This window comes from Cnephaeus nilssonii, assembly GCF_951640355.1.
Source record: "Cnephaeus nilssonii genome assembly, chromosome: 14".
Taxonomy (NCBI): Eukaryota; Metazoa; Chordata; class Mammalia; order Chiroptera; family Vespertilionidae; genus Cnephaeus; species Cnephaeus nilssonii.
Genome location: NC_137085.1, coordinates 72,965,190 through 72,986,027, shown reverse-complemented (window position 1 = coordinate 72,986,027; position 20,838 = coordinate 72,965,190). Strand labels below are relative to the sequence as shown.

General features: G+C 45.3%; 1 protein-coding gene across 5 annotated transcripts in view; it reads right to left on the bottom strand.

Annotated features, from left to right (window-relative positions):
* AOPEP (aminopeptidase O (putative)) overlaps window positions 1-20,838 on the bottom strand; it is a 353,107-nt gene that overhangs the window by 13,370 nt on the left and 318,899 nt on the right. For all 5 annotated transcript variants that reach the window (XM_079789821.1, XM_079789824.1, XM_079789823.1 and 2 more), the window contains one exon: window positions 12,385-12,501. In XM_079789821.1, coding sequence (XP_079645947.1) covers window positions 12,385-12,501 — 117 coding nt within the window. Of the gene's footprint in view, window positions 1-12,384; window positions 12,502-20,838 lie in introns of those variants that run through there.

Sequence of the window (20,838 nt, the reverse complement as noted above, 5' to 3'; positions counted from 1 at the left end):
GCTTTAAAGTGAGCTCACTGCTGGTAAGCGAAGCCTGCCGGGCAGCCAGGAGCGGGAAGGCAGCCGGGACAGGCAGTATTTCCAGCAAGTGTTTTGTTTGGGGCGTCTATGACGGTCCAGTGTGGCTCATCTGCTCACTCTCCTGAGAAAAAGATAGGAGAGCCGTCAGCTGACAAGGAAAGATTTCCAACATTTTACTTTGATCGTAGCACTTCCCATTTTTTCTCTCACCTTACTCATTCTTATTCTCAAATGGCTACAATTGTAACATTATTTTTTTAACTAAAGGAAAGTAAAAGCCACTCTATCTGCTGTCACAGAGCCAGGTTCATAAATCCCAGGCCCAGGGTTAAGACAACAAAGGAGGCATCAGAGGCCCTGGCTCTTTCTCAAGGGCTCACACTGACCTTGCTCAGTCAGTCCCTCCGCCCTCACCTGCCTGTCAACTGTCTGTAACCGGCTGTCCCCAGTGATAACCTGAGCGACAGCGGCTGCCAAGACAGGGTCCTCTGACACCTCTCCCGGGACCGCTCTCACATCGATACTTCTCTGCAAGGGTGCAAGTGCATGGAGTGAAGGCGAGGCGGAGGTGACGACACACCACCACGTGTATCCTCTCAGGCAAATGCTAACTTGTCTCCTTCCTTGGAGACACAATTTTATTTAAGAATGTTAATGCCATTGAAGTCAGCTGGCTGCAAAAGACAGACCTCGGAAGCCCATGTTGGCTCCCCCTTGAAATACGCCCCGTTTGCCCTCCTTCCGTCAACACTGCACTGGCGCGCTGCGTTCTGATGAGTACCAGGTGTACCGGTTAATAATGCAGATTTTTTCCAAAGGATGGCGTTACACATATGTTGATATATATGCGATTTGATATGTATGCTATTTTGTTGTATTGACAGCAAGCTTCAAAACTTGTATGTCAAATTTGATGGTGTTAACAGATATTTTTACGCTTAAAATGTCAAATTTCATGCCAAAAAAGGAGCATTTGCGGGAAGTTGTAATTCATTACTTTATTTTGAAGAAAAGTGCTGCTGAAAGTTATTGTATACTTCGGGAAGCTTATGGTGAACATGCTCCATCTCAAGATACTTGTGAACGCTGGTTTAAATGCTTTGAAAGTGATGATTTCGATGTGAAAGACAAAAAACGTCCAGGTCAACCAAAAAAGTTTGAAGACCAACTATTACAAGCATTATTGGATGAAGATGTGTGTCAAAAACAACTTGCAGAAAGATTAAACGTTGTTCAGCAATTTCTGATCGTTTACAAGCAATGGGAAAGATTTTAAAGGAAGAAAAATGGGTGCCACATCAACCGAACGAAAGGCAAATGGAAAACCGAAAAGTCATCAGTGAAATGTTGCTTCAACGGCACGAAAGAAGGTCTTTTTTGCATCAAATTGTGACTGTCGATGAAAAATGGATTTATTTTGAGAATCCCAAATGCACAAAATCATGGGTTGATCCAGGTCAACCATCAACATCGACTACAAGGCCAAATCGCTTTGGAAAGAAGACAATGCTCTGCATTTGATGGGATTAGGAAGGTGTGGTGTATTATGAGCTTCTAAAACCAGGTGAAACCGTTGATACTGATTGCTACCGACAACAAATAATCAATTTGAACCACGCTTTGATCGTGAAACGACCAGAATGTTCCAGAAGCCATGGCAAAGTAATTTTGCTTCATGATGATGCACACACTTCAAAACCAGTTAAAAGATCTTGCCTGGGAAGTATTAACCCACCCGCCGTATTCACCAGACCTTGCTCCTTCAGATTACCACTTGTTCTGATCAATGGCACATGCACTTTCTGAGCAGCACTTCAAACCGTACGAAGAAGTGGAAAATTGAGTCTCTGAATGGTTTGCCTCAAAACAAGAAAAGTTCTATTGGGTCGGTATCCACAAATTACCTGAAAGATGGGGGAAATGTGTAGCTAGCGTTGGACATTACTTTGAATAAAGCACTTTTGGTGTTTCTCTTGAAATTATCGTGTTTTCTTTGATTACAAAATCTGCATTAACCGGCACACCTAGTAAGCCTGCAATCAGGAGATAGCACACTCCATCTGCTTTTTCCATTTTGTAACAGGTGACACAGGGCCTCTGCGGAAAAAAGGACTTTACTGTTGCCAGAGACGTGAGCACGGGTACCTCCTCTGACAAGCTCAGAAGGGATCCGTGCCTCGCCACGTTCCTCCCCACCCCCCAGGGTCCCCACAGCTTCGCCACGGCTGCCAGAGGCTGGCTCTCCCGTGGGCTTCACCACGGCCTCTGCTGTCCCAACCACGTGTCAGACACTGGTAGCTGCTGCTCCAGAAACCCTGGAGACCCAGGAAAAGTCCTCTCGAAAAATTAAGTACTGGGCACTGAGGATAAACAAACAGAGAGGCTCTCTCGGGGCTAACAGTTCAGTGGAAAGTTTAAGAAAAATTCAGTAACCAGCAAGTGTAGATACCCATGTCATGGAAGGACTTAACAGGGTGCAGTGAGAGAAGCCGAGATGTGGTCAAAGACTCCCTGTGCACTGAGAGCTATAGGGGAAAAGACACCTGCTACTGGACAGGGCCCCTCAACCCGTGGTCAGCCAAACCATGTTCCACGAAAAACTATCCTCTCTTCTCCCTACCTGATGCCATTTCTCCCAATGCCCTTCCCTAGCGGAGCGAGTAAAATGCACTCAGGAAAACAATCCCAAGACTTCAAGGCAGAACTAAACTATGAAACTCTTAGAGAAGACACAGGCCTAGGTCTTCCAGACCTTGAATCAGCAAATGGCTTCCTAGATGTGATACCAAAAATACAAGCTTGGGTGTCGCCCCGTGCACCGAAAGGTTACCAGTTCAAAACCCAGTCAGGGCACATGCCTGGTGTTTCACTCTCACATCAATATTTCTCTCTATCCCTTTCCCTCTCCCTTCCTCTCTCTATAAAAATCAACAAAAACTCTAAAGAAAAAAGAAAGTGAAAAGACAATCCACAGAGAGAATATTTTTGCAAATCACATACTTGATAAGGAACTTGTATCTAAAATATATAAGGAACTAGAAAAAATATATAAGGAACTACTATAACTCAATAATAAAAAACAAATAAAGCAATTCAAAATGAGCAAAAGATCTGATCAGACATTTCTCCGAAGAGATACCAATAGTCAACAAGCACATGAAAAGGTATCCAACATGATGTTACCAAGGAAATGAAAATCAAAACCACAATGAGATGTGAAAATAGAAGAGACAATAACAAGTGTTAGCAAGGATGAACAAAAATTGGAACCCTCATACACTCGTGGGAGAGTGTAAAATGGTGCAGTGACTTTGGGATAGTTTGGGAGTTCCTCAAAAGGTTAAACAGAGTTAACATGTGACCCAGCAATTCCACTCCTAGATACAGACCCAAGAAAAGTGAAAACACATCCACACAAAAACATTTACCCAGAAGCGTTCACAGCAGCATTATACACAACAGCCCACAAGTGGAAACAATCCAAATGTTCATCAATGGATGAATGAATAAACACGTGGTTTATCTATACAACTGAAAATATTTGGTGACAAAAAAAAAGAGATGTGCTGATACATGCTAAAACATGGATGATTACTGAACATACATGCTAACTGAAAAAAAGCCAGCCACAACAGTCACATATTTTATGTTTCATTTATATGGAAGCCCAGAATAGGCAAGTCTATAGAGACAGAAACATAGCATGGGGCCTCAGGCTGGGGGCAGGGAGAGATGAGAATGACCGATAAAGGGTACAGGGTTTCTTTTGGGGATGATGATAACGTTCAATCGATTTTGGTGATGTGTACAACTCTGTGAATATGTGAGTGAATTGTTTGGTGTATGAATTACTTCTCAAAAATCTTATTAAAAATAATCCAGAAATCAAGTTGGGGAATGCAAAGGGTACTATTCTAGGCAGTCCATTCCTGGGAAAACCACCTGGTGTCCTGCCGGCTGAGCCAGCTCTGGGCTGCTGCTCCCTGGTGGCTGGCTCCCCTGATGCCCGCACACTTCCTGTGCTCAGCCTGGGCATCTGCTTCTACCAAGGTGGGGAGACTAGCTGGTGTATGGAACTTGGACCCTGTGGTTCAAAGCTGCAGCAAGGCAACATGCAGACCAAGCAGCTTACATTCACTTTTAGTGCCATCTTGTAAGTTCAGTTGGTCTTTAAATGTCATACCCTGACATACAAAGTATCACCATTTTGTATACTTTCATCCTTTAAAACATTTGAATCCAACGTAATTGCGTTCTCTGCTCTCAGGTACCAGCACATTCCCATGTCAGAGGCACAAGCTGCAAGGGACTGTGTGGGATCTCTAGAGCGCTGCCCCCTCCCTGCAGGACCGGCCCGCTCCAGCTGCTGAGCATGCTGAGGTTCCTAATATCTGCAGTTCGCCAGTCCACAGCTCCAGCTCCAAGGCAGACACCCCGAACTCTCAAATCCTGGTGCGCCACGGAAAGAGAGAGGAAAGATGCACAGGAAGGCACCAGAGGGGAAAAGCAATCCTGAAGGGGATTTGAGCATTTTGGCAAAAGTAAGCCTCCTAGGGCATCTATGGCCCATGTTACATAGAAATGTGGTCCAGTTTACAGTTGTGAAATAATGGCAGTGCTCACGGACAACTGTGTGCTCCCTTAGCATGGATTTTAGTACAGAAATCTAATACAAAGATATGTAAACTACTGACAGAGACATGAAAAAGCCAGAAGCACCAATAAAACCCTAGGTATTGATTTCTTTAAAGCCAAAAGGAACATGAGCTGTCTGGGCCCATCTGCACATCTTCCTGAGAAAGACTGCAGGACCCGGGCCACGCAGCGCCCCTTGCAGCCTCTGCAAAGAGGATCTGCTGCCCAGGACAGTGGCAGAAGCAAACGGCAAAGGGCCACAAGCAACCGGAACTTGCCTAATTGAGTCAGCTTCAGTGTTAAGTGCTCTGTTCCTTTTATTTACAAACTCCAACTAGGACGACTTGATTATAACTGCTTGCTTACGAGGTCCTTTTCAGAACAATCAGGCAGATTTTGCCATTGATGGCGTACTTTTTTGTCTTTGTTGTTTAACAAACATCTGACCAGCCCAACGTGCTGTAGCAATCCTGGCCTCGGGGATAAGAGCGGATATTGATTTAAAAGGTGGAAGTTTTTTACTTTGTCATTATTTACATCTGCTTTTGAAAAATCGCTTCATTGCAGTCTACCAGAGGAGGTGGTTATTTGTTGCAAGGTTTCCACAGAAAACTTCCAGTGGCACCAAAGTGAGTAACAGAGAAAGAAAACTCAAAGAAAGAACTACCCAGGGATAGCTTCCCAAACCTGAAGGAAATCTTCTAGAACATTTGTTTCATAAGCCAAATACCACAAAGAAGACTCACACACATATAACTAAAGAATTATGTAAGAGCGCTGTTCTTCCCCACATCGTTAAAGGCGCCTGGTTTAAAGACAGGTGTGTCTAGAGCCAACTAAAGAAAAACACCTGCTCCCTCTTCAATCCATACGTGGGCCAGCTCTCAAACTCGGGAAAGAACAGCGGCGCTGTGTCAAAGGGCAGCTGTGCCCCTCACACACACTGCCCTGACTTTTAAAAAAATCAATAGTCACACTATTTATAGCTCACCTACTAACGTTCAGATTCATCAGCATGTGACCAGGTCAAGGGGCCAATGAGCTGGACCCCTGGTCCCTGTGAAGAAGCTGTGACAGGGCCTCACCCTGCAGAACCACTTCACTAATTGCCACTCACTATTCTGACCCCCCACAAGGGTCTCCTGTTTATGTTCCATCTGTCAGGACCGTGCCTCCTGACAATATGGGTCATGACCTGGGAGGGGACGACCTGGGAGGTTCTGGGACACAGGTGCACCCAGGGAGGCCTCTGGGAGGGAGGAAGACGCACAGCCAGACTGGGGCAGCACTACTGGGCGGGGCTCCTCGCAGACCCTCGTCTGCCCAACCACCCGGAGGCTACCTCAGACAAGACGTGGGATACAGGGCCTGTGCTCAGCAAGGCCAGTCAGCCTCTATGCTGCTTAGATTCCCATGGAGCAGACCAAAGAGGAAGGAGGCACCAAGTTCACTACAAGGCATCTTACTAACAGAAACTGGTGGAACTTCCTGAAGTGGCAACAGAGCCAGAGATTACACCTCACCTGTCCTCTAAACTGGCCGGATGCTACCGGAAAGCTACCGGGAGAAGGGAACAGAGCCTCCCCTCTCCTGGCAGGAGGTTTGTCATGGGAGGGAATGAGCTGAACCACAGCTGCTGCTCCACTGTAGCCTTCAGAGACGTGACGCCTGGCTAAGCCTGGATTCTCTGCCCTGTCCACGCCTCTCCAGCGGTCTGCTACTCATGAAATGCTCTCAGTTCACAGGAACTATGCTTTTGGCCCAGATAAAATTTAGAAATGAGCAGCAGAGTTGTCAGACCATTGCATGCTGGAAATCCTAACTTCCACCTCTGGGCTTCAAATAAATGCTGTCCTGTTTTCTTTTCAAGCAAACAGTGGTTCTTAGGACAATGCTCTGAAATCCGTGCTTTCCCTGCACAGGTGGAACCCACCACGTAGGGGCCCTCTCACAGGGTTTCAAGGGCTCCTCAGCCAGAGCGGAGGAAAGGCAGTGATGTGGAGAAGGCCTGCAAGGCTGGATGTTTTCCCATTTGCAACCGACCTTGAAGGTGTCCTTTTCAGAGCAGAATGCGCCGGCTACAGCTGAGCGGCGTGGCCCTCTGTGCACTGTGGAGGGACTGACTGGCTCCTCTGGCAGTGCTTGCTCCTACTACTTCTGTTTTGCCATTCTTTCTTCTTCCCAGGAGACTCTGTTCCCACCTCTCCCAGGCTCCTTTCTCTGGGCTCTGCGGAGGGTGGCCTCTCTCGGCCGCTGCCACCTTTCTAGCTACGCCTGGCTGCTGTGGCCGTGGCCGGCCCTGCGAGATGAGGTGAAAACACTGTCCTTCATGAAGCAGTGTTCTAACTGGAGTGGTTCTGCCTGCACCACACATTTGGCAACGTTCTGGGGACATTTTTGATGCCAGAACTGGGGGTGGGTTTCTACTGGCATCTCATGGGCAAACACCAGGATGCTAAACATCCAACAATGCACAGGACAGGCCCCCACCCCCAGCGGCAATTATCCAGGGCACATGTCAGAGCAAGGTGCCCACCCCCCCCGCACACCCCTCCCCAAGCCCCCAGATCAATAATTCTTTACCCGTTAAAGTTTACCAGATGCCTAGGAGCTCCTAACAGCTGGGTAGATTATACTTTTTCTCCCTGCCAGTCCTGATAGATTAAAAGGAAAAAATCAGCTGAATAATAAAATCTGACCATTTTACACCAATTGAGAGATGGTGAATTTCTCAACAGAAGTCACATGACCTTGGATGCTCACCAACTTTTATCACGACAATCCTGTGAAGGGGTTATGGCATTTTAAAAGCAATTTGCTGCATCACAATGCACTTTTTTTTTTAAGTAAATGAAACAGGAAATAATAGAAAATTTAAGAGTCAAGACAGTGTCATGAAACATTCTTTGCCACTTGGCTGCAGTCAAGCAGCCAGGAGCCCGCAGCCTTGTCTAGGCACTGCTATGCAGACGAGGAAAACGGGCCGGGAGGGGGCAACGTGCTGGCACCTGCGCCCAAGTCCATTTGTTGTGAAGTCAACGCCTGGGCCAACACCAGGTGCTCAGCCTGGGCGCTCCATGAGATCAAAACATGGAAGAGTTGCTCACACGCACACGAGCAGGTATCTGCCTTCTACTCACACGCGGCCAGCCACAGGTGGTGCCCCTGACAGACAGACTGGCAGGAAGTCAGGGACACGATCCCCTCACTCTGCACTCCAACCTGACCGAGGTGGCTCTTCCTTTCAACCAGCAGTGTTCCCAAACACAGTGAGAGGACGAACCGGTAACGGCCTCTCCCAGAAAATTACTTTCTTGCTCAACCCACCTGTCGCAACATCAGAGCGGGGCATGCTACCGTGGGGTCTTTCTGAGCCATGTCCTCCACTCCCTCCCTCTAAGACAGTTAAGGTGATGAGTTGCTGTTTCTGAACTTTCAAAAAATTAACTTAAGGTGTGTCCCCAATTTTGAAGTGCCCAACTGCAGCCTGTAGAAATAAAGTTGATTCAAGGTCAGCCATGCGCTCGGGGAAAAAGGTCACACAGCCACATTCCATGGACCTTTGCTCACTACCAGGGTCCAGCTCTTTTACAGCTTAGGAGACCTGCTACAGAGGGCAGAAATTCATGACTTAAAATGGATCTTAGAAAATGTCTTTTGTTCCAAGAATCCATGTCCAATATAGTTTTAAACTTTTATAGCTCTAGTTGAGCCAATATGCTCAAAAACAAAGACAAATATTTCTATGAACTAAGCTTCCCTTCAGCTCCTTTTCTGTCCTGGTTAGAGGAGCTGGCATCTGGCTAGTCGTGTCGGACTCAGGACGTAAGAGGTGGCTGACCCCACAGCTAGCGTTCCCCTCCAGGCCCAGGAACCCCAACATGCCCAGCAGAGCCCCACTTTCCAGAGGCGGAGTGGCCACAAGGCTGGGGTAGCTTAGGATGGATGCTTTACTCTGTTCGTCCTTATGCACTTTTCCTTTAAGACTCCGAACACGTGATAACCCTTTCCCCAGAGCAGACCTGGGGACTCACATCACATGGAGGACAGGCCGTGTAACCTACCACCTCAGACGTGAAAAAAGCTGGCGGGCAACACAGACCAGGCATCATGCTCAGAAACTCTGGTACCAGACCAGACATCCTGTGAACACAACCAAGCACAGAGCAGCACAAGTAACACACATACTGAGCCACATAAAGAGAATTATTAAAAATAAACTTCCCAATGGGCTTGCACCCGTCCACACACAAAGAGAAGGGAGAAGGAAGGAGGAGGGAAGGGGCGGGGGAGGGAGGGGACGGAGAAGCAGCTGAAGCAGCTACTGAATGGAGGGCCCTGGTCTGTGCTAGGACAGGCGCCTCACTCAGGAGCGAGGCTGGGTGACGCATGGAGAGCGTCCGCCTGCCAACAAGAGACTGAGCAGTGAGACTCAGCTTCAAGGACACGTGTGAAATAAGAGGCTCACCCCTCAGAAAGTGCCTTCCCATGAGTATGTGCTCTCAGGAAAAACGCCAAAGGAGAGTAAGGGGGCCTTCCTGTGCCTTAGGAAATACGGGGAACACCCCCGCCCCGGTCAGGCGCACTCCCCCTGCTCTGTGCTGGGTTCTGCATAGACACCCAACCCAGCACTACGGTCCCAGGGGCGCAAGGCGGCGCCTGCACAGAGCACTTTCCCAGGGCGCTCCACAGCCTGCCGCACGCCAGGGTCTCCGCCAGCTCTCAAAGGCTCGCCATTTACTACACATTTGAGAGCCCTGATAATGCCTGAAAGACACTGTTCTTATTGGCTCAGCAAGGAGAAGCGCCGAGAATAAAGTCAGAACCCTCAAGACTTTTCCCACCAAAAAGTAATCCTTTCTTCCATGAAATGTTCTGTCACTTAAAATAAAGGCAGATGGTTATTCTACTAAGTTCCTGCTAATCAGTCACAATAAGTCACACGTAACCAATCATGTTTCTAGAAAACTGCCCAAAATCCTGTTGCTTTTCTGCTTCCGAGTGACATTTCAAGGAAACGCCAGTGAGATGGACTGTCAGTGCAACTACCTACCACATGCCAGGACAGAGAGCTGGGGAAGGAGGCACCCTGTTACAATGAAAGCCCAACGGGGCACAGGCCTCCAGGCTCCCCTTGGTCGGGCCCCTGCCCACCCCAACACAGGGGTCAACAAACTCCAGATGGGGCAGAGTGTTGTATATGTTTTAAAACAGTTCAAAGAAGGAATGACAAAAACAAAAAGAATTATCTTGAGACGTGGTAATTACATGGAATACAAGTTGCAGGGTCCATGAAGTTTTACTGACGCATGGGCACGGCTGTTTGTTTGCATGTCTCTCTGGCAGCTTCCATGCTACAATGGCACAGGTGCACAGTGGGGACAGGAACCGTGTGGCCTGAAATATTAACTATCTGTTCCTTTACAGACAAAGCCTGCTGACCCCCGTCCTAGCACATGCCAGCTCACACAGTGGCACTTGCTGCTGCCTCTGTATGGAAGTAACCCTTGGTCCCTCGGGTCCTGGCCCGAGTGCCACTTGTCTGTGTGGCCTTTCCCGAGTGCTCTATCTAGAGACAACCAGCCCAGCATCACCTGTATGCCTCCATTGTAACTCATACCTGACGTGTTTCATTTACTTATGCACTGTCTTTCCAGAAGAACATACACTTCCTCAGGGTGGCCCTCGGTTGTGGTGCCCTCTGCTATGTCCCTAGTGCCTGGCACAGTACTGGTGAACTGCGTGAAACCACCCTAGCTGTACACACCAAGCAAAGCCAGCCTCAGGCCCTGGTCTCCTGCCCCCAGGATCCAGGCGGAGGAGACCGCCCTGGCTTAGGCATCATGGTGTAGTTTGTGAGTTGTAAGACAAGCAACCAAATAACACCTGTTATGCTTTCCAAAGGTTTGGGAGGTTATAAACAACTAAGCTGAGCTGTAAGTTAAGAACATGACGCGTTTTATGCCAAAAGGAAGGGGAGCAAACAGTGTCTACCACCTCATGGCTTCCGGGCTGAGTGACAGGTGCCCGGGGCCTGCTTTGATCCTCCCGCCTTCCTCTGTTCACTGCCCGTCACTGGGGCCTGGCATTTCAGCGGTATTCAGCCGATTAAAACTTAACCTCATGTCTGTATATAGAAACATCTTTAAACACTAATTAAAAATAACGGGCTGGCATTTGGAAACACCTGTAAACAAAAATATAAGAGCTGAAATAAACAGCACATCTGATCTGTGTCTTCTGAAGCTATGTGTGTCTTCTCTGAAGGTTTTCAATTAACTCCTAAATTTATGGAGCTTTAAAATGTAAAACAATGGTCCTGGCCAGGTTACTCAGCTGGTTCGAGTGTTGTCTCATACACCAAAAGGCTGTGGGTTCGATTCCCAGTCAGGGCACATGTCTAGGTTTTGGGTTCAATCCCTGATGGGGATGCGAACAAGAGACAACAGATTGATGTTTCTCTCTCTCTCTTCCCCTCCCTCCCTCCCTCTCTAAAAAAATCAATGAAAACATGCCCTTGGGTGAGGATTTAAAAAAAAGGTAAAGCTATGTCCAACTTACTTTTTAATCTAATAAGCTATCTTTTCTTCATTTACCCCATTTTAATGATTGTGAAATTAATTTTAATAGCATTTTATTTAACCCAAAATATCATGTTGACAGTTTAACCCTTTGCACTCGCTTGCTTTTTTCTCGATTCCTTTATTCTACTCGGGATTTAATTTTTTAAATACCCCAGATTTTACAAAGTGCGGCAGTAGAATAAAAAACTGGAGTTTCTTTTCATACAAACTTATTTATTTGGATTTTTTTTAATATTTCAAATTATTGATACATTCAAAGAGTAATTTTAATCTCGACATCCGAGTGCAAAAGGTTAACCAATAAGAAGAAATTATTAGTAGGGTATTTTGCTTTTTTTCACACTACGTCTTCAGTATCCACTGTGCCTTTCACACCCAGAGCCACAGATCAGGGGCTCAATAGCCATGTGTGCCTGATGGGCACCCTGTAAAACTGCAGTTTTTAAATGCTCAGTTATTTTCAACTGAACACAAACCAAACTTACTTGCATTTTAGGTGTTTTACATAAAAGAACTTTTCTTGTATTTTACTTAAGATGACTAAATACAATAATTATTTTATAGACATAAAAACCCTTGGCACTTATCTTAGGATTCACAGTGCATTTTTTACAAGAAGCTAAAAGATATTAAGAACCACATCATATTGCTTTCCCACAAGCATCCAATTTTGCTTTTCAACCCACAGCTGTTAGATTTCGTTTTCATTTCCGTTACACATGGTTCCCTCCTTGTCCTGGCTGAAGGCGACCCCGCAGCTCTGGCACACGGGCCTCCCATTTCCCCAGAGCAGCAGGATGGCGCCACCAGCCTGCAAAGCTGACCCGCCCCAGTCTGTAACTCAGGAGTGCCCCACCCTGCCTCTCACATTCCTTTAGGAGACTGTGTCCGTCCTTATGATTTAAAGAGGGAAAACCCGGTAATAAGCAGGTCCTGGGGCCCCCTGCTGGAGGGAGCTCCACCAGGGAGCAGCTTCCACTTGGCTGCAAGGGTTTGCTCTTCACTCACAGGCACACAGCCCGGGGGGTGGGGGGGGGCACTGCTGATGGAAATCGCAGTGCAGTTCCACAGTCTGGGAAGCTCCGGGACCACACTGTTCACAACGCGAGGGCCCCACGGTTCACACTGAGGGCAGTCCTGTTACCTCTGCATCCTGCTGGGAGAGGCAGTACGTCCTTTCCAGGCTTCGCAGAGTTCTGGGGTTCAGGGTCTTCTGCTCCAACAGACGCTCCAGAAGTAAGACCAGCTGGTCTGGCAGGAGCTGAGGGCACACCAAATAGCCAGTGAAAATGCCATTCAGCTTATAAGGAATAAAACACCGACATTTAGAACAAAGACAGCAAGCCCAGGGCGGCCAGGTATTCAGCAAGTGTCAGAGGACGGGAAGCCTGAAGACGGACTCTGGCCGACCCTCAGGACTTACTACCTTGTACCTTCAGAACAGAGCAAAACAGTGTTTGCCTTTGTTTTAGGTTGTATGTGTGTTTTTTAAGGTGTACAATGTGATGATTTAATATACAGACACTGTGAAATGACAAAAATGATATTTAGCTTCATAAAACATCCTCTTGGTTGATTAGATCCTTTTCTTTATGGCAAACATATGCCAAAAATGTCATTTAACCTAGACCAAGATTCCAGGAACCTCCTGATCTTAGGCATGGAAGTTTAATAGAAGTAAGCTGCTTTCAGATTTTCTTCCTCACCACTGGAACCTTGCCAATGTGCACCAAGAAATGGAGAGCATGTCTCACAAACACTCCCTTATAAAAATCATGTTTATTATTCCATTAAAATTTTTTAAAATGTTGTAAATATGATCACACACACACACAGTCACCCATATTCCTAAGTTTTCACACAGGGTAGGTAAAAATTGGTGTTACATAGTAAAGGACAGAGAGGAGGGCGTTTTATATGGTACAAAAGTAATGAACAGTTTATGAACAAACATTGTGAATCCAAGAAGGCAGAGTATCTGTCTTAGTCATTATTGCACGCAATGCCTAGTTCCGCCCCTAGAGCAGAGAGCTCTCACAAACTATAAAAGGAGGAAAGAATGCATTTTAAATACATTTTGTAGGAGCTGAAAAATATTCTAAACTCAAGGTTTTAAAATTATTACTATGAATGCCACTACTCTCACCATTCAGCCTTACTCCTTCCCGACTTATGCCCTGAGCATCTGTCAATGAACCCAAACTTACAAGTCTGCAAATCCATGCTAGGCCAACAGAACATTCACAAGAACACTGGATTTTAATCCCTACTTTCTGTTATTTTTAAGAAATTTTAAATATTATTGGCGTCTCTCCCCACCTCTCTTTACCTTTCTGTCCCCAGGTGTGCACTCTGCCTGCCCCCCTTTCCCAGAATGCACGTGGGGAAACCAGGTGAACTGCAGGTACAACGCTCACCACGAAATTCCACAAAGAAAGCATTTTTTGTATGTCCACACCTCACCCTCCTAAGTTCTACTATAACCCCACTTCCCCACAGGCACACAGACACACATCCCTGGTTTCTTGGGCATTTTTATTTCATAACATTGTTCCATGCACCTAAGATCCTGTGGCTCTCCTCAGGCTAACAGGAGGAATCAGGTGCCTTCAGCTAACACAGAGGGTTACAACCAACACGAAGCCCCCAGGGACTTGGAGACAACTGACAATTTCCTTCCAGGGGAGTCACGTGCCTATAAGATACTTTAAAATAACCTATATATATAAAAGGCTAATATGTAAAGTGTCCCCTCAGGAGTTTGACTGCTCGCTATGACATGCACTGACCACCAGAGGGTGGCGCAGAATGAAGGAAGGCTCCAGCTGGCAGCTGGAAGGCCCCAATCAGCCCTGATTGCTGGCCAGGCCTAGGGACCCTACCTGTGCACAAATTTCGTGCACCGGGCCTCTAGTTACTACATAACAACCAGAAACAAAAAAAGCCAGTTTTCCATTTTCTATAGTTTTAGAACATGAGCCCACTTTTACGATATTAAGAGAAATCTGCTGTTTTACAAAACAGGATAAATCCTGGGCCACCAGCCTCTGGAGCCTCCCCACCCGGTCACAGCACGAGCCCTTGGCTGGTGGGTACTCAGGGTGCTCTACCCCAGGCTCAGCAGCTCAGCCAGCACCCAGGCTGCCTGGCCCTCCTTCCTGTCCATCTTGCCCTGCAGCCTCCCTCTCTGGATCTTCCTTCCCTGAGGTCCTGGGGGACGGGAGGGGTTCATCCAGCCTGTCCCCGAGTGCCCCCTCAGGTCATTCCCCGGCTGTCCTCCAGCCTCTTCACAGAGCCTGCCCTTTATCCCCCACTAAAGTCTCTCCTACCTTACTCATCCCTTTCCCAAGTATGGTCCACACAACCACTACCCCGAGGTGGCCTGGCCTGGGCACCCCTGGAGCAGCAGCCCACCTGCCTCAATAGGGGGTGGAGAGGGGAGGGGAGGACAGGGACCCAGACTGGGTCAGAGTGGCCACCCAACCCTGCGCCCCCACAGCATTCTCAAAAATGGTGCAGGCAAGCCCATGGTAGCAACAGCTCAAATGTTGAGGCCACGCTGGGTGCAGAAGATGGGTTCTGGGAAAGGGCAAGTACACCCAGCGGCTGGGGGTAGGGTCTGGTTCACTGACTAAATACAGCAGGAACCAGCTTGGGCAATTGGCAGAATTATAGGGAAGACAGAGTAGAAAGAAAAGCACCCCCCTATTCTGTGTCCACACTTACAAACAGGCCTATTGTTAGAACTCGAGTTGGAAATTGGTTTAAACGAGAGACCCACGGAGGAAAGAAGCCCCTGAGGAAGAAGATTAGCTCAGTCCTCGACTTCACCTAACTGGGTTTAATCAATAAACGCAATTCCAGTTTGAAATGGAAGAATCACGACTATGTGAGCCCATGGAAACATCTGGAGTCACCCTTTTATGTCTCTTGCAACCTTTCTCTAAGCAGAAGTCCATGCATCTGCACACAGAGACTGAACAAAAGGATCCCTGAACGTGTCTGTCCTCTCCTGATTTTACACAATGGGAAACACTTAAAGCTAAGCCCCTGACTAGAGATAAACAGCTGAGATGGAACGGAGGAGGTTTTTAATAAGTTTAATTTGCTCTAATTAGAGAGAGGTAAAGAGCAGGCACGCACACAGCGAGCCAGGTAGCCCTCCTGGGCACAGAGGCGCCAGGGACTGCTTTGTGGCAAGAGCCGGCCTGTTCAGAGGTGGAAGGCAGAGGACCCCACGCAGGCGTGAGAACGGCCCTTCCTCCATAACCATAATGCCCCAGGGTTGCCCGGCCCACTCCAGAATGGGCTTGTGTAAGTGAGTCTCACTCAGTTAACAACCTGTAGTCACCTGCCTTTCAACTCCAACTCCTCTAATTTGCAAGGGAAAAACGTAGTTTCTAAGCAATGAGAAAAACGGAGAAAAATCAGTGATCAAATATTTTAGTACAGACAATAAAACTAATTAAGTATCCTTCATTCACAAATGAGCAAGTAAACATTACACAATTTTAAGATTACAGACCTTAGAGGAGGATATTAAAGCAAAAATGTGGTAAGTAGCTCATTTTAATAGAGAACATTTCTCTTTGTAAAATAATCATTTACTCCCTGTAAAACCACCATATGGTGAAAACAAATACTATGTAATAAACCAGAAGTTTGCAAAGCAACTGAGAGGGATGCACTTCCAATGCGATTGGATGGTGCAGTGGGAACGGGAAATGTTGTGTGGGTCATTCCCCTCCTCCAACACAGAAATCAAATTAAATGTCACGTGACTTCTAGGCCCACTGTGTTTTAGTACAGCAGTTCTGAGAGACGAACATGGCTTTAGTCACAGTACAGAGTGATTAAGAAAAATACTGTACACGGTTCAGAGCATTATCTCATTAGAAAGCAGCTCCGTCAAACATTATAAAAAGAACTTGCCTTTATTTCTGAAGGTCTAATGGTGCTCACAAGCCACAGTTCGACAGTAACAGGAGTAGAAAGTCCTTTCCTTTCCACAAACAAGGAGTTATTATTTTTTCCACATGGAAACCAGTTTGGTATGTTTAAAATGCATCTGCCTCAACACTTAGACAAAATAAGGCTATGAGGTGCCAAAGTCATGTGGGTACTTGAAACAGAGAATTCCACAACACTGTAAAGCTTATTCAAATACAAAAAAACAAAATACTAAAGGAGTCAGGCAACGCAAATGCCATTTGTTAACGGTTTAGTGGTCTGTGTTCTTGCGCTGACCGTGGAGGAGTCCACAGTTGCTAACTACCCAGAAATTTACAAAGCAAAAGAAAAGTCTACCTGGTATTTTTCCCAGTCAACTTAAGAACTGAGGCAAGCCACACAACTCTGAATAGCTTTTGAAGTTCCTAGACTCTTGGAAAGAAAATATGAATGTTCCAAGCCCACCCTCCCAGACTACAAGCAGCAAAAGAAAGCCCACCCTGACTCTTCCAGAAGCCTCTTCCTGCTGTCAGGGATGCCACTCACTCCTGCTCCCAGAAGGACCACCCATGCGACTGGCCCTCCGCCGTTCCTTCCATTAGCAGGATCCGAAAAGGCCAGCTCGCTTCCTGTAGAAAATGTCACCGACGCATCTCACTACTGACCTTGTGCAGGCAGGTCCCGACACAAGGAACTGGGTGCACAACATCTGAGCCCCACTGCCCACACCCCTCCAAACGCACAGGAGGGCACCTCCCTCAAGGCCCAGCTGGCGCGCGGCAGCCGCGAAGGAAGTCTCTGAGCGGCTCCCAGACGAGGAAGGAGCCTGAGACTAATGCAGCCTCCGACTGACAGTGGCGTGAGTTCTATTATTACCCCATTATCACTCTGGGATCTGTGCCTAAATGAAGCATGCTTCCTCCCTGATGCCATTTCCTTTTATCCTGGCTGGAGACTAAAAGCGGATCAATGGGGGCAATACTTATGATGTCACTTCAATTTACAGCAACGGCCCCTCCCTCTCTTTCAGTCTGTCTGAAATACACACAAAGATCAATTCTTCCCAAAAATGGTTAAAAAATGCTTAGGGAGCATTCTTCTTCCAGAAAAGCATTCTCTGCTATATTTGTCTATGTTTCTACGGCAGGAACTGTTTACACTGAACAAAAAGAGAAGAAATGGGGGAGGGAGAAATCTCAAATTCTCCCGTAGGCCGGAGACTTGCTGGCTGAAATTCAACACAAGCAGGGTCCAAACCAGACTCAGGCGGCTGACCTCTGAGAGTCCCATGCGGAAGGCTTTCTGGCACAGGGCACAATAGAGACCGCAGTTCTCCTTTGCCCCTTGGATTAAAAAGGTAATCCCATAGATACGCAATGCTTTTTATAAGACTTCTCCAAAACCAACACCTTCCTTCCAACTCCTCCCAGAAAACACACCCAATATCCACCCTCAGGTGCCTCCACCATCCACAGGTATAAGAGCAAACAGTTGCCATTCACACAGTTTTCTCCTTAGGGGCAAAGGGACTGATTGCAGGACACAAGACAGAACTGAAAACATGTCACCTTTCAGACACTGCTCTGAACCAAAATAAAATAAGTAGAAATCTCTAAGTTGTAAAAGTTTTCTTATGGTTTTTGAAAACGGGTTAAAATTAAAATATAATTGAGGAAGTTCCTCAAAACAAGAGTTCTTCCTCACAACCCAAAAAGGAACACAAAATCCTGAAAGTATCAGAATGCTAGCATTGCAGCTGCCCCTGCTGCCCACCTCAAACACTAGCAAGACCATGTTAGTATATAATCTTCTTTCATCTATCTTTTTCCTAATGATAAACATTTTTAACTGTCAAAAATGAACTGTTTAATAATATGTGCATTGGCAAGTGTCTGCCCAAGAGTAGCTGTCAACTAGGGTATCATGATGATATTAAAACATCTTTAGTCTAAACTAGTTACTTGTATAAGGAAAAACAGAATTATGTGAATTGCAACCAAAACCAAGCTGAAAACCAAAGTTACGAAAGAAAAACCTTCCTTTACAGGTTAAAGCGAAATCTTAACACATTTTAAAGAACTGTGAAGTTTAAGGATAAAAGTTTATAGTTCACATAATTTTGGGGACATAAATTTAATTTGCCAGCAAATAAGAGTCACAATAAAATAATTAGAAATGAAAATAACTTTCTTCAAAATAAAACAACCAAGGGGCATATATCCGTCCAGCAGAATCATTATTTTTAATTATCAAACATTCTTTAGTCAAATTTGAGAAAGAACATTCAAGCAGAAGCAAATATTCGTGTAATTCACTATACATAGGAAAAAGCGTATTTACTATATTCTTGGGAAACGGTTCTAACAGCTGCATTTTAAAAAGATTGCTGCACTTCTGAGCCTTGGCTTGGTCACGGCGCTCCCAAAAGTGACGAAAACAAATACCATCACTAGCAGAGTATCCGAAATAATTCACTGGCACAAATTATTCTTACGTTTCTAGATGATAAGGGTCAAATTTTCATGTGCTAACATTTCCCTAACTTTTATAAAAGTTATTACTCAAACTAAATACAATCTGACACAAAGCATATTATTTAAACTATATAAAATGCCAATTGGATCTTATAACCATGTGCACACTAATGTTTATATTACACATTTTAGAAAATAAACCTTTGTAAACACTCAAGTAGAAAATCCTAAGTATTTTATAAGAGACGCTTGGGATCTTCGTGCTTGCCCCCCCCCCCCCCCCCCCCCCCCCGCTTCAGGAACCTGAAAGACCAATAGCCAAGGGGGCTAAGGGGGCCCATTCCTTACCTGAGTTTTATGCTTCTGAAGAAAATCACTGCTCATGAAGAAGAAACTATAAATTCCTAAGTGACCCAGACCATTCACCGGCCATGACAACAATGGCATGCTCCATGTCGAGCTTGATTCAGGCTTTCTAAAGAATTAGTATCGGAGAATACTTTCAATTTATCTTGTATTTGCAGGTTTTTTTGTTTTGTTTTCATTAAATCTGCTTCCTTTTTTTAAAAACTCTGGTTTCTCACAGCTTTTTAAAAATATATATATTTTATTGATTTTTTTACAGAGAGGAAGGGAGAGGGATAGAGTGTTAGAAATACAGATGAGAAAGAAACATCAATCAGTTGCCTCTTGCAACACCCCCTACTGGGGATGTGCCCGCAACCAAGGTACATGCCTTTGACTGGAATCGAACCTGGGACCCTTCAGTCCGCTGGCCGACGCTCTATCCACTGAGCCAAACCGGTTAGGGCTAAATCTGTTTCTTTTAATTTCTTTAGAATTAATGCTCTTGCCTAAGTTAATAATATTGTATTTAATAACTGATGTATTTATCCTGAATAAGCATATACATTTTATAAACCTGAGTTCCTAACTTATAAACAGTGGTATTTCCTAATTCAAAATTCTAGTTATATACTACTTTATGACACTCTAAGGTACGTCATATGACTGAAAACTGTCAGCTGGTTTTGTGTGTCAAAATGAGGGCACACAAATGGGATATAATCACACAACGGAATACTATGCAGCTATTAAAAAGAATAAAATGGAATTTTCTGTAATATGGTAAGATAGCAAGAAATGTTACTAAGTGGGGGTCAAAGTTAAGGACAGATTATAGGATATGTTTGGATTTGTGTAAATAATTTCCTAGAGATAGGTTTTAAAAAATTAAGTAACTCTTCGAGTCCATTTTTTCTCTGAGTAACCTACACCAGCTGCCTGGTCTTTTTCATGTTTCCTTATTTTCCTGCCTCCAGCTCAAGCTGAACTATTTTTCTTAAATCATGTCTAAAAAATTTCCCCAAAGTTTACTCACTGGAGGGAAGATCTACTTTATGAAGAAATTCAGTGCTGTGACCTAATCTGGGAGCACTGAAATGTGTAAATGACTGAAGCGCAGGCTCCAAGGAGGTGCTGAGCGGAAACCAGGGCCTTCTAACAAAGCAGGTCTAGGTTACAGGCAGGCCCTCGCACTCGCACGGGTTTGCACCTAGAAACCTATCAGTGCCTCTCGATTCTTAGTCATAACAATAATACTTGAAAACAGCATAGATCTCAACTGTTCTGATCCCAATACTTCTACAAAGAGATGAATGCTAATGCCATTAAATATAAGGCATAAGTTCTGTGTGAGCAACACACAAATATTGGAATAATCTTAAATTTTCCAAATGCTCTGCAAATATACATAGAGCAGTGGGTCAGTCATATGCCCAGACTATCATGTTGTCACTTACAATATTAAATGAACTAGAATTTAAGTGTTTTCAGGTTTTTTTACAAAGGAAAAAAAAAAAAAACTACAGTAACTGTAATTTCACTCAAACCCTGAATTTCTTCCTATTACTCCCACTATGTCACAATGAGACAGTTTGTGTGGGATTACTTATTACAAATTTAACACTTTTAGTAAATAACTGCATCAACATTAGGTTCTTCTTTGCAACATTTCAATATGTTCCTGTTGAAAAGTGATCTATATATATTTAGAACAAATTTAAGGTGTTCATATGCACAAATATGCAATCCTTAGGAATGTTCAGTCTGAAAACATATTTTCTTCTAAATTACAAGTGACTGATTAGCAAATAGGAAAAAAAACTAAGCTC